This window comes from Montipora foliosa, chromosome 9 (assembly GCF_036669935.1).
Source record: "Montipora foliosa isolate CH-2021 chromosome 9, ASM3666993v2, whole genome shotgun sequence".
NCBI classification, from domain to species: domain Eukaryota; kingdom Metazoa; phylum Cnidaria; class Anthozoa; order Scleractinia; family Acroporidae; genus Montipora; species Montipora foliosa.
The window spans coordinates 13,924,878-13,937,377 of record NC_090877.1 but is presented as its reverse complement, the minus strand read 5'-3'; the positions used below and the strand labels follow the sequence as shown (position 1 = coordinate 13,937,377).

General features: G+C 38.3%; 2 protein-coding genes and 1 pseudogene across 2 annotated transcripts in view; 1 reads left to right on the top strand and 2 right to left on the bottom strand.

Moving 5' to 3' along the window:
- LOC137970542 (uncharacterized) overlaps positions 1 to 562 on the bottom strand; it is a 1,804-nt pseudogene extending 1,242 nt beyond the window's left edge.
- A 5,418-nt stretch (positions 563 to 5,980) lies between these two features.
- Positions 5,981 to 11,933, top strand: LOC137969653 (small ribosomal subunit protein uS4). The gene is made up of 3 exons (XM_068815984.1): positions 5,981 to 6,416; positions 8,994 to 9,171; positions 11,865 to 11,933. The coding sequence occupies exons 1-2, from the start codon at positions 6,019 to 6,021 to the stop codon at positions 9,169 to 9,171; spliced, it is 576 nt and encodes a 191-aa protein (XP_068672085.1). The 5' UTR covers positions 5,981 to 6,018; the 3' UTR covers positions 11,865 to 11,933.
- A 133-nt stretch (positions 11,934 to 12,066) lies between these two features.
- LOC137969652 (uncharacterized) overlaps positions 12,067 to 12,500 on the bottom strand; it is a 7,805-nt gene continuing 7,371 nt past the window's right edge. The window contains exon 8 of the mRNA XM_068815983.1: positions 12,067 to 12,500. This exon is cut by the window's right edge and continues 669 nt beyond it. The gene's annotated coding sequence lies outside the window, so the exon portion shown is untranslated.

The following is a 12,500-nucleotide window of genomic DNA, read 5'->3' as shown; positions in this document are numbered from 1 at the left end:
GTTAAGTAGATCTGTTTTAATTGAATTTGTAATGATTGGTTGTCTCCCCAATAAATAGGACACTTCCAGTCGACTTTTTGAAAAGGAACATTTCATCCGTGGTGTACCATTGCTTCGCTACAGCGATCAGCTTTTAATTAGCATAACATTGACTCCATCATTCAACATTACGTCTCGTTTGAAGCGCTGTATGACTTAAATTTCACCCGTCAGCGGTTAAATAAGTTCAGCTGATTTGCCTTTCCGCGACTGATTGCCGCTGGTCTCCGACAATGACCCAAAGCTAAACCTCTAATTTTCACGAAAGGTTTCTCGTCTTCCCTCTTACCTTTTGCTATCACATACACCAGTAAAACAATGAGAACTGTCATCAGATTTCGCCCTGGTCTCAGAGAGTTCACTCCACAAAAATGCGACGACATCTTCTTTGTCAACTTCCATTTTAGGCGTCAATGAGAGGAATCTCTAAAAATTCTAAAAGCTTTGGTCATAAGAAAGGAGACATTTTCAACCAAAAGGCTGTTATTGCAACCGGTAAAAACATGTTTTTCTTCAACGTTTGTTTGTGCCGGCTGCCACCTGCAAACTCTACTTTAGATCGAGGCTTAAATCAAGTCCCAGCAACCAGAGGAAATCTCTTGTAAGACTTGAATATAAAGTTTATGGATCAAATCCAGAATTAATGTAGAATTTTTATTATATATTCAACCTCTCAGTTACAGTGAATTTGTGACGGTCTGATTGGCTCAGTAAATCTCGTTTATAAGTACATGTACCGTGTCATTCCACTACTGAGTCAAAATTTTTATCAGGAAGCGAAATTTCCAAGTATCGCCGCATAAAAAATTATTGCAATTCAACATGTACAATTATTTTCTTCGCACTTGTTGGATATGGTATAAGTATAGCAAACTCGGAACTACGGACCTCGACTAGTGTCTACCATCTCAAGGCATAATTGTCAAATGATTTTTATCCACCTTTAGATCTTAGGAGATCTAACCAGCAGATATTTTGTGGACTAAAAAAAAAATAGTGATGCAGCCTTGCATCATTATTTTGTTATAAGATCGGTAGCCTATCCCAAAGGCAAAATAACTGTTTAACTCTCGTGGCTTTGTTTATTTATTCCTCGTTTTATTGACGGAATCAGCTTGCTGTCTGTATCTTGTAATCTGAATGAATTATTTTTGGGTTGCCATAGGCAATCCACTCAGAAAACGAGTTGAATTTCTCCGTTTAATTTAATTTAATTTTTTTCCGTGTCGGGGAAAATGGAAAAGTTGCGCAATAGGTCTTTCCTGTCATTCCCCTGCTAAGTATTGTTTTTGTGCCTAGAGTCTTCTGCGCGCATCTTTTTTAGGTTTCAGGGTAGGTTATGGTTTTAACAAACTCAGTGAAAGAATCGAACGCCTTGAGTGGAGATGTGTTTACACGAAAGTCAGATTTCTGTTGTCTGGCTATTTGTTATTTTATTTGTACTCAACTCTGCACAGTCTACAGGTAAAAAAACAATTGAAAATTTGACTACTTCTCGTTAGTCAAGAATTATTCGAAAGAAAGCTTGTTGTCCATTTTTTGCTTCATTATTAAAGGAAAAGGTTCTTCAGAAAAAGCTTTGATCCTGAACTCCGGTGGGAAATTTATTTTGTTGCGTATAGTTAATTTTGACACGGATTGGGTTTCTTGTTTTCACGCAAGCAATGAAATAGGAAGGGTTTTTTTTGCCCTAATAGCAAATGTGTTGTTTGTTTAAATAAAAATTTTCGCTGGAAAAGGTTTTTTTTGGTGATGTTTTCGGCCTTTGTGGATTCATCGTGTTGTGTAAACGTGAGTTGAAATTTGATACGCTAGCAGTTTTCATAGAAGATGGCAGGAATTTTTAGTCGTGTTCTTTCTGGCAAATGATTAAAAGGTAGCTATAGTTTTTAACGTCAGAAAAAGATTTGGTGTGTCACTATAGTGTAAAATGAAGTTTATTTGCGAAGTTAACAATATTTCTTTAACTGGTTCCTGGTTAACCCAATTTATTGCTACGACTTACTAGTGCGAAGATTGATTACATTACTCATTAACAAGACGATTTTTCAACAATATATCGCTTTAATCTTGATTCATAATCTTATGAATCAGTTTACTTTAGTTCGTAAGCATTACATTTATATATTTTGTAAATAGTATTTATTATTTATTTGTCTTTTTTCATTGTAAAGCGCTTTAGAATATTCTATAGTTTAAGCGCTATATAAATTTATATATTATTATATTATTTATTATTATTAATTTAACCCAAATTTATTCAGATAGTACAAAACTTCATATTTATTAACCCTTTCCTTCGCTTTTGTGTTTGTCAGTATTGTATTATGATTTGCGATAATTCAGGTTCACATGTTCGCTAGTTTGTTTTCGCATCTCATAGATGTTAGATTTTCAATTACAAACTCTGTTTTGATTGGCTACTCAACCTCACTGTGTAAATAGTTATCCCTGCAGTCAAAATAGATACGTTTATGAGGAAACAGACCAAAAAACGAGTAGTGTTTCGTTTCCGGACTTAGCAGCTCTGGGGATGATGAGAAAGAAATATGCCGCATTCGAGCTCGATCCCCTGGCCTGCTTCCGTTATTGTTGGAGTTACCAGGAATACCTATTGGAGCTTTTTTTCTTTTTTCTTTTCGGATTGGCCGAGCCAGCATTACTCCTAGGAAAATCCAGTTTTAGCGCCTTCATTACAGTGTTCCAGATAAGAGTCGGGTCTCGGGTCAATAACCCGACAGAGGCGGCTTCCTGACCCGACAGATGAAATGTAAATATTCGGTTAAATCTTACAACAGAATTAAAATGTAGACAGTCGAAGACTGCATTTGTCAACTGTTTTCACAAAGTCAGTGGTGTTGAAACAATCACAGACCAAAAATGTTTCATATCACTTATCCTCACTATAAAATGGATCAGTAAACAATATTGCTTGCTTTCTGAGGGAAGCGTAGTGTGGTTTAGAAACATGTGCAAGATCTATTTCATAGTGTTGTTTTTTTTTAGCTATTGAATAATTTAACTTTTCACTATCTTTTTAAACTGAATTTCCATCAATTATGAATGTTCCAGCATATTGCATCTTCCCTATGTGTCCTACGTATATAGGTGGAGCAATTTGTGGCATGTTTGCTGGTTCAACGACTCAGTCATGTCCACAAACTTTTGACTTGATTCTATGACGTCAAGTTTAAAATTCAGTGCGTCTGCTACAGCTTGCATCATTATCTGATCAGCCTATGTTCCTTGCATAGACATCATTGTTAAACTAGTAGTAATCTCGGATTATTGCATGTAAAGTGCATTCGACATGTGGTCTATCGACCACTTAGTTATATGTGGTCTATCGATCACTTAATTCATTGCGTCTGCTACAGCTTGCATCATTATCTGATCAGCCTATGTTCCTTGCATAGACATCATTGTTAAACTAGTAGTAATCTCGGATTATTGCATGCAAAGTGCATTCGACAATCACTTTTTATATGTGGTCTATCGATCACTTATTTATGTAGTGAGGCGGAAGTAATGTATAACGGCAATAGCCTTTATAGCACGCGTGGAGAGACTATGGATAGTGGCATTCTGTAGAGTCCGCCATCTTGTCATATAGTTGTCTTTAGCGAGTCTGTGTTGTTGATTTTCTCCCCCATCGAATCATTACAATCCTAGGGTTCACGAAATGGTTTAGAAACAAAGGTTGGTCAAGACAACGTGAACATAGGCGTTGTTGCTTGCAATATTTCGGCTGGCCAACACCAGCCTTCTTCAGGTTTATTGAATGGATAAATGCTAAATGCTAGTAACAAGATCTTTATATTTACCGGAAATGACATAAAAATGCTACGTGATGTGTTATAAAAACGGAAATGCATAAAAAAGAGGAGAGAGAATAATACATGATAACAAGATGAAAAAAACAAAAAAAAAAAAAAAAAAAATTTTAAAAGGTAGCTAAACTAAATTACATTTCATCTCAGCTAAATTGCCGGAACCTACTTACACCGACCAATCTGGGTCTCCATCCGGCTCGTTTCGGTGCAATAAAACTAGTTGCACCGCCTGTCCTTTTATTGAGGATGGCCGTAATCAATATACTTTTTATAGTACTGGACAAACCTTCAAAATCAAATCACATATTACTTGTGAAACCCCTAATGTAATTTACATGATTCAGTGCACTAAATGTAATCTTCAGTACATCGGAGAGACCAAACGTCGTCTTAAAGACCGCTTTAATGAACATAGGCGACCTATTATAAGCCCCTTTTGTAGTTATACCCCCACTGCGGTTTCACGACACTTCCTGACCAGTGGTCACGCGGAGGATCACATGATCCTTATACCGCTCGAACAACTACACACTAGTCGTGACTCCATCAGAAAGGCTCGAGAGGCATTCCTCATACACAGAGGAAAAACACTGGAGCCTGCAGGCCTTAACAGAAGAGATGAAATGTAATTTAGTTTAGCTACCTTTTAAAATTTTTTTTTTTTTTTTTGTTTTTTTCATCTTGTTATCATGTATTATTCTCTCTCCTCTTTTTTATGCATTTCCGTTTTTATAACACATCACGTAGCATTTTTATGTCATTTCCGGTAAATATAAAGATCTTGTTACTAGCATTTAGCATTTATCCATTCAATAAACCTGAAGAAGGCTGGTGTTGGCCAGCCGAAATATTGCAAGCAACAACGCCTATGTTCACGTTGTCTTGACCAACCTTTGCAGGATATTTTCTATTTTAAAGTTTTTTATGGTGTGGTCACGATCTATTTTGATCCAACGTAGAGCAAGTTTTGATCGTACACGGTTTTTGCAGTGGTTTAATCCTTAAAAAGTTAGAAACAAAGTCAATCCTAATATATAAGATCATGTGCGATAAGCGTAGTTCAAAATCCAATAGATGCTAAGTCCAATCCACCGCTCTAAAAAGATAATCTCTGTACAACGTGCGTTGAAGGCAAAACCTCGCCGATTAAATGGGGTTTAAGGTGGCTCAAAGGAGTTTTAACGCTTCCAAGTAAAGCTCTTATTAGAAGGATTGGCACTTCAACGCTGTATCATGTATTAGCACTGCACTATTGTGGTACAAAATGAAACATGGATTATTGCTGAACAAGATGCAGTCATTACTGTGACTTAATATGTCACCTTGGCAACGGGGAAGCCCTGTAAAAACACCCCTTACTTTTGTCTTTAGTTGCTTGTATCTCAAAAACGAACTGCGTGACCCCCATTTTTCATTTCTGAAAAGTAATTAGAAGGGCAAGATAACACCTTCTGCAAAGTTAAAAAAAATTCTGTCCAGCGGATTCAGAGCCACCTTAAATCTGTGATTTTTACTTTTTGGTGCAAACGTAAACCCCAAACTTTTTTGACCTGGCATCAGATTAGACTAAAAAGCAGAGGAATTATGAAGCGGAAACAACATGTTCAGCCCTACCTTAGTGTGCGGAATGGACGTTTGCTTAGTGCAGCTGCAAGACATGCATGACATGCAGGAAAACGTCCGTCAGAGCAATTTGCAGTTTTTTGTTTTGCAGACTATTTAACTTAAAGAAGAAACGAATGAGTTTGCCCAGGAACGTGTTTTGTTATCTTTGAACTGTATTTATTACCTTCAAAAAGTAAAAGACCTCAAAAATGGAACAGGACATTGCAAAATAATTCAACGTGCGAACTTGTGAGATAAAGGGCCACTGCTGGCACGACGTCTGGGTGACCCCTCAAATGGTCTATATGACTCCTTCCCCCCCCACTTAAAAAAAATATTAAGTGACACGCTGCAGTTCAATCCGCCCAACTCAGTGCCTTCTGTTGTTTACACTCACGGAGCGTCTAGTTTATTTGTGGTTGGTACCCTGTACTAGAGGGGGGTATTTAAGATTATCAATCTTGAATGCCCTCTCCACGTGTTGAAATGCTTCGCGGCCACTCAATTCGTTCCTTTCCATCGCCATATTTTATTCAGCAAGATGCCGAGAGTTGTCTGTAGTAAAACCTACACGACTCCAAGGCGTCCCTTCGAAAAAGAGCGCTTGAATCAAGAGTTGAGGATTATTGGAGAGTATGGGCTTCGTAACAAGCGTGAAGTTTGGCGTGTAAAATACACTCTGGCCAAAATTCGTAAGGCTGCCCGAGAGTTGCTAACTCTCGAAGAGAAAGACCCAAAGAGGTTGTTCGAAGGCAACGCTCTTTTGCGACGTCTGGTGCGTATTGGCGTGCTGGATGAGGATCGAATGAAGCTCGATTATGTGTTGGGTCTCCGTATCGAAGATTTCTTGGAGAGACGTCTTCAAACACAAGTGTTCAAGCTTGGTTTGGCCAAGAGTATTCACCACGCTCGAGTACTCATCAGGCAAAGGCATATACGGTAGGAATGCTTCGGTCAGGGAAAGCGTGAGAGTGAGCAGACTATTTCATGGGCAGGGATTAGTCAGTCAAGGAAAAATGGCTCTTATTTGATTAAATTAAGTCAAAGAGAGCTGTAGTCAGGAGCTTCATGTGATAACATTATACATAATAAACTTGATCATTAATTTAAATAGAAAGTGTTTGGAGTAACTGCAGAATACCTAATCACCTTGTATTGGCAATGTCTGAAGAACAAGGCATATAACTATACCACCCTGTGAGCAGAGCCTCCTTTCCTTTTGTCTTTTTTTTTTACTGAGGAGGAGAAAAGGAGGCTCTGCCTGAATCGCGTCAGCTCTTTGAAGCCGCTGCAGCCCGAACTTCTGGACTAGTCAATCTTGTTTTCTCTCATCAAACTGGTTTTTCCAGTGTGAGCATCCATTTAGTTATAAAACGGATGGTTATAATAGGCCATTTCCGAGTTCTTGTCTGCCTCCTTTTCAAAGCGAGTCTAAGTGCGAAGTTTTTGTAATGGTAATGAGTTCTACTTTTCATATGAATGAAAACTAATTTTCGTAACAAAAACTTTGCACTTAGACTCGCTTTGAAGATGAGGCAGGCTTGAACTCGGAAATGGCCTATGGAGCCCGCTGTACTATGAAAATCAAGATGGCGGCGAGATCTGCTCAAAGCCAAGCTTTTAGGCCTGGGTTCAAAACCGTATCCTGACAACACGCAGTGCATGCTCAATAAAGATCTTACTTGATTCATGCAGAGTCTTTCTCGAGAACACCAAAATCGAGCAAGCAAAAGAAAGGCTCTGCTAGCAGGGTGATAACAATACGCACCATTCATATGCAAATAAGTGGCTGGGTATTCTGCAATTTAGTTAAATGGGAGTTTTTGAAGGAATACAGGTCATTGCACCCAGAATCAATCCACCTACAGTATACTGATGACCCTTACATGATAACTAACCAACCCTAACCCCAATTTTTTATCACTAATAGCAGTGCTTAGACCTAATCCACGAAATGAGTTCTTGGACACAATAATACGAAGGGCAGATCGACTCTGGGGCAGAATGACCACTTACCGTTTTGAACCAGGGAATGATACACCTTGACGGAATTTGGTGGTTAGCTGCATATCTGTGACTCACCATGCAACAAGATGACTTGCCCTCAAGTTTATGAAATTCTAGTTCTGCATAAACAACAACATGGCCAAATTTCGTCAGAGTACAAACTGAACTAGATTTACCTCTCACTTTGCTGCGAAAAAAAAAAACACTTAAGGTATACAGCTGTTTCCAGAAAGGTTGTCCAAAAGAAGCATTAAACGTACGCGACAATCCCGAAAGGCATTATGGTAAACTGTCAGTCAATTTGAGTCAACGAAAACATGACGGCAATGCTATCGAAAGCGTCTCCTAGAAATACATGCTCATGCTGTGTTACACTGAGATATGAGTGAGTTTCAAAATACAGTCAAGAGATCCAGGCCATGAATTAGTAACAAAGGGTTAGGATTCACAGAGAAGGAAGATTCTGACGACTTAAACCTTACTCATTTTATGTTTTGTTTTGCAGAGAAAGTTCGAGAAATGTATACAAAAATCGTGGCACACATGCAGAGCCATTGTTTTTGCTAATGAACCCTGTTGGTTTTGGACGTGTTTTGGTAGCGCGATGGCAGGAGAGAGCTTCAACATAAGTCTGTGCATACTGCCACTTCATCAACGCTATGACCTTAGAGTTCTTTCAACCAAATAGCTCGCCATTGTAGGTCTTTGATGTACGGTCGTGGCGTCATTCACTTCATATTGAATACTCTCCCGTACTACCTTTCGGAATTGTCGCAAATGCTCTTACGTTTCTTTTGGACAACCTTCCTTGAAACAGCTGTATCTCAGAGTATATTGCTGATGCTGAATCCTGTTTTAGGGGTAGCAAAAGAATTGTTTGAAATAACTTTTAATTAACAGGGTTTTAAAAATCTCAACTGGTTGGAAGCATGCCAGTTGTTAGTACAGCACAGCTGAGGAGTTGAACAGTGAATTACTCAGAACAGAAAGCGGTCTTTGTGCAACTTGAATCCCTTGTCCACACTGGCTCCCTATGAAGGGTTAGCTTGGGTCATTAACATGGAAGCCCCCATGTATTGTTCAGTCTATTGCTTCACCATTTGCACTAAGTTTTCATGTGGGCAGGTTAGCATGTTTGGAGGTGGAATTGTGGTTGGGGACCTCAAGCTTGTCTCTTCTACCATTTTGTTTCCTGGAACAAGAACGTTTCCTTATTCCAGCTGTCTTTGTTGATAGTGAATCAACTTTTTAGGCCCAAAGAACGAGAATGATAGAAATGTAACAGATTGGTAGTTAGTCAGTCTGTCAACATACTCTTAATGAACAGGTACCCCCAGTACATGTACCTCTACCCTCTGTTTCTTATTGCAAGTAAAACCTAGAAAAGCTCTCCTGCCATGCAAACCCTCGCAAACCCTCGCTTCTATTGGCAGCACAAGCTAACTCACTTGGCCACTAAACTTGTTGCTGAAAAATCTTACTCCTAATATTCTTTCTTTTTATTGTCAGTGTGCGCAAACAACTCGTGAATGTGCCATCATTTATCGTGCGGTTAGACTCCCAGAAGCACATTGACTTCTCTTTGAATTCACCATATGGTGGAGGACGTCCAGGTCGTGTTAAGAGGAGAAACATGAAAAAGGGCCAGGGAGGTGGGTCAGATGCTGAGGAAGAAGATGAGGATTAGGTAAGTTTTTTTGTAGCAGGATTTAGGATTTTACTCTGGCTGTGAAACTTGTATTTTAACCTCAAAATGATTATTCCTTGCATTTGCACTACTTAATGGTGATAAAAATGTTAAATTTTGCAAAGAAACCTTATTTCTTGGGGCACATAAAGTAAAAAAAAATTGAGTCCAGGATTTATCACTTTGGTATGTCGGAAAATGGATAATAGAATTTATATCAAGGCCCTATTGGTCATAACCCTCAGGTTAACCTCTCTGTTACTCCTTATGTGGCTCGCACTAGTTTTAACAAGTCCGAGGGAATGTCTCATTAGAACAATTTACTTAACAACACTGTTTAAGGTTAAGACGATGTTGTGGTGCCATATGAAACACCAATCATTGCTTAACAAGATTCACTTATCGTGACTTAATAGGTTACTGTGGCAACAACAGAGCCATCTAAAAACACCCTATATTTTGAATTTAAACAATCACATCTTAAAAGCAAACTCGGTGACTCCCCAATTTTTATCGCAGGAAAGCTAATAGCCACCTTTACAATTGGAAACTTTGAGGTGGCTTTGAATCCACTGCAAATAATTTTTTTAAACTTGGTGCAGAAACTAGTGTGAGCCACCTTTAGTTTAGTTGAATCTTGATGGTAAACTATCTGATTCTTGTATGCTACCATGAAATGCCAGCCGTCCTCATGTTGTTCATCGACCCTGAAAAACCCCTAGGGGAGTGTTTAACTATGCATTCATTCATTCATTTATTCATTCATTCATTCATTCATTCATCCTAACATATCACAAATCAAGCTTAATTTGTGGTGGTAAGGAAAAAATAAACAAGTTAAAAAATCAGATAGTGAAGTAGCCATCAGAGAAATAACTAGCACAAATGTAAGTGGTTTTCTTTGATGGGGATGCAACCATTGCCATTTAGACACAATGAAAATATTGCAAATTTTTCAACTGTCTCTTTGAAAGCCTGTTTTTATTCATTCCCTGTTAAATTTGATAACTCTTTGTACCTTGGAGGTGAGAGGTAAAATTATGATGCTAACTGATATCGTTGTAAAGTGTAGTCAACATCTCACACGGAAAACATACACTAACGCTTGTTCGTTTAACGGCCGAAAGCATCAGGCAGCCGTTAGTTATCCATCATTAATCCAGTAATCGTTAGACGGTTCACGAAAACCAGTAGTAGCATGGATAAAGCTTTAGTGATTACCTTGTAACTGTTAGAAAAATTTTGCATTTGGTAGTTGTTGATTTGGCCTTCAGAAGGACCGTAACAGTGCTTTTGGATTGGCGTACTCAAATACCACTGGTATTAATTTGAGCTTACTTGTGTCATCTGATACCTGAGAAAGTTACATAAAATTTGTCCTCAAGGAATAGCTGACAAAAATAGATCAATCCTGGCAACAAAATGTGGAGGGCAAAGACAAAGCTTGCAGTTAAACATGTTAATTAACGAGAAAGAGAGTCTCGCTAGTTTTGGCCGACAAATTTGTATTAATGTTCACTTGGCATGAGGCAACAATCAGTTTCACTGGCTTGTGCTTAAAAAAACCAAACACTTTTACTTCCAGAATAATCAAATAAATAAAATCGTTACATCTTACAAACTCTGAATGAAAATTTTTGACGGAGAGTGTTTTACCGTTTGAATCAGCGAATTATGCACAATAGAACCCAAGAAATGTTTTTTTTTTTCAGTGTTCGTGACACTTGCTGGCGCGGACTTAAGAAAAACATAACTTTTCCTTCCGGAAAAATCAAAATAAATTAACCCATTGACTCCCAGGGGTTCCCCATTGACGAGTAAAATCGTCTGGCGTTAGAGTGAAAATACTAAGTCTGGCCGGTTTGGACATCAAAGGGTTAATGTTATTTCTGCATCTTACAAACTTGAATGCAAATCTTGTCTTTTAACAGAGAGCATTTTACAGTTTGATTCAGCGAATTATGCACAATGTACAGTGAATTTGCCGTGACATTGGCCTCTTGCCGGCACAGGCTTTAGAAAAACTAAACTTTTTCTTCCGGCAGTGTTTTTCTGTTGCCTCTGCAGCACTCATTTGTCCAACTGACTTACCGTTAAACGCTTGCAGCTACATGTTAGCACGACCTTGCAAACCGTTAGTGGTGCCTTAAAAAGCATTAGCATACCGTCAGGTGCCGTTCGCTTCCATTACCATTCAGTTAGTTAGCCGTTAGTTTTGCTTTCCTGTGCAAGGTCACCTTTGACAACCTAACCACACTGTGTGATCATTAATTTTGGAAAAAATCCCATTGCCAGCCATTTCATGTGTTGATAAATATTATTCATTTTACTTTATTTTGACATAATTTTACATACAGTGAACAATTTGAACATAAAATTAATATGACTAGTGTTTTCTGTAAAGAAAAAGATCATTGTAGTGCAAGTCAGCATTCACCTCCTCAGTACTTAATATCTTTAGGAGCAAGTCTATTCGATTTGCCTTTGAAAGGTAATGTCCCATGCTGGCAAAGTTTAGAGGGGATACAATTTTTTGAACCAATAATTATTGTAGAGAATGAAATGAATTCTTTGTTCTCAAAATTTTTATATGGTATTTTCAGGCTACTTCAGGTGGATTAGGATAATGTGTAATTTGTCTTGTTTTCTTTTTCTTTTTTCATGTGTTGGCTGTGTTAATGTGGATTTATCAGAAGGCTTATCTGAAATCATCTACTTACAATGTCCAATGGCTGAACAATAAAAAAGCTAGTTATCATCAAGTGTGTTGTTGCGTTTCTTACAAAATTAATAAGATTTTATTAGAAGGTTAACTCAGTGGAGGGCTGCTGATTTGAGTAGCACTGCAAGGTGGTGTAAACATACAAGAGCACCTGTTGAACTACAGGTGTTTTCTGTATGCCATTTCTGCAGCTCTCCTGATATATTTTCACTGAAGGATACCCACAGCTAGTTTAAAGGGATCCAGCAAGGGTCATTATGAGGGGCTCTTGAGACTATTCTTGACATTTGTTAGAGTCTACTTCTCCTTGCACGTCTATTTTGGTTGAAAATTAGGGGGTATTTACTTGAGACTGGGATGAACTCAGACTGGCATGAGTTCATATGTGCCTCCATACATTTCTTTTTATGCGTTTACATGAGACCAGCCTGATAATGAACTCAACTGGTCTGACTTTGTCTCGGTTGGTGGACCATAATGAGAAATTCTTATACCGGTCTAAGTTCGTACCAGTCTCATGTAAATCACAACAAATCTCAAACTCTGTCCAGAAATTTCAAGCCTGTATGCTCATGGGTCAGCCATACATTCATTAGAAAAAACATAT

Coding starts and splice junctions, on each gene's coding strand:
- LOC137969653 (XM_068815984.1), top strand. CDS start 6,019: ATGCCGAGAGTTGTCTGTAGTAAAACCTACACGACTCCAAGGCGTCCC. Junction 6,417..8,993: donor ATCAGGCAAAGGCATATACG/GTAGGAATGCTT, acceptor TTTTATTGTCAG/TGTGCGCAAACAACTCGTGA.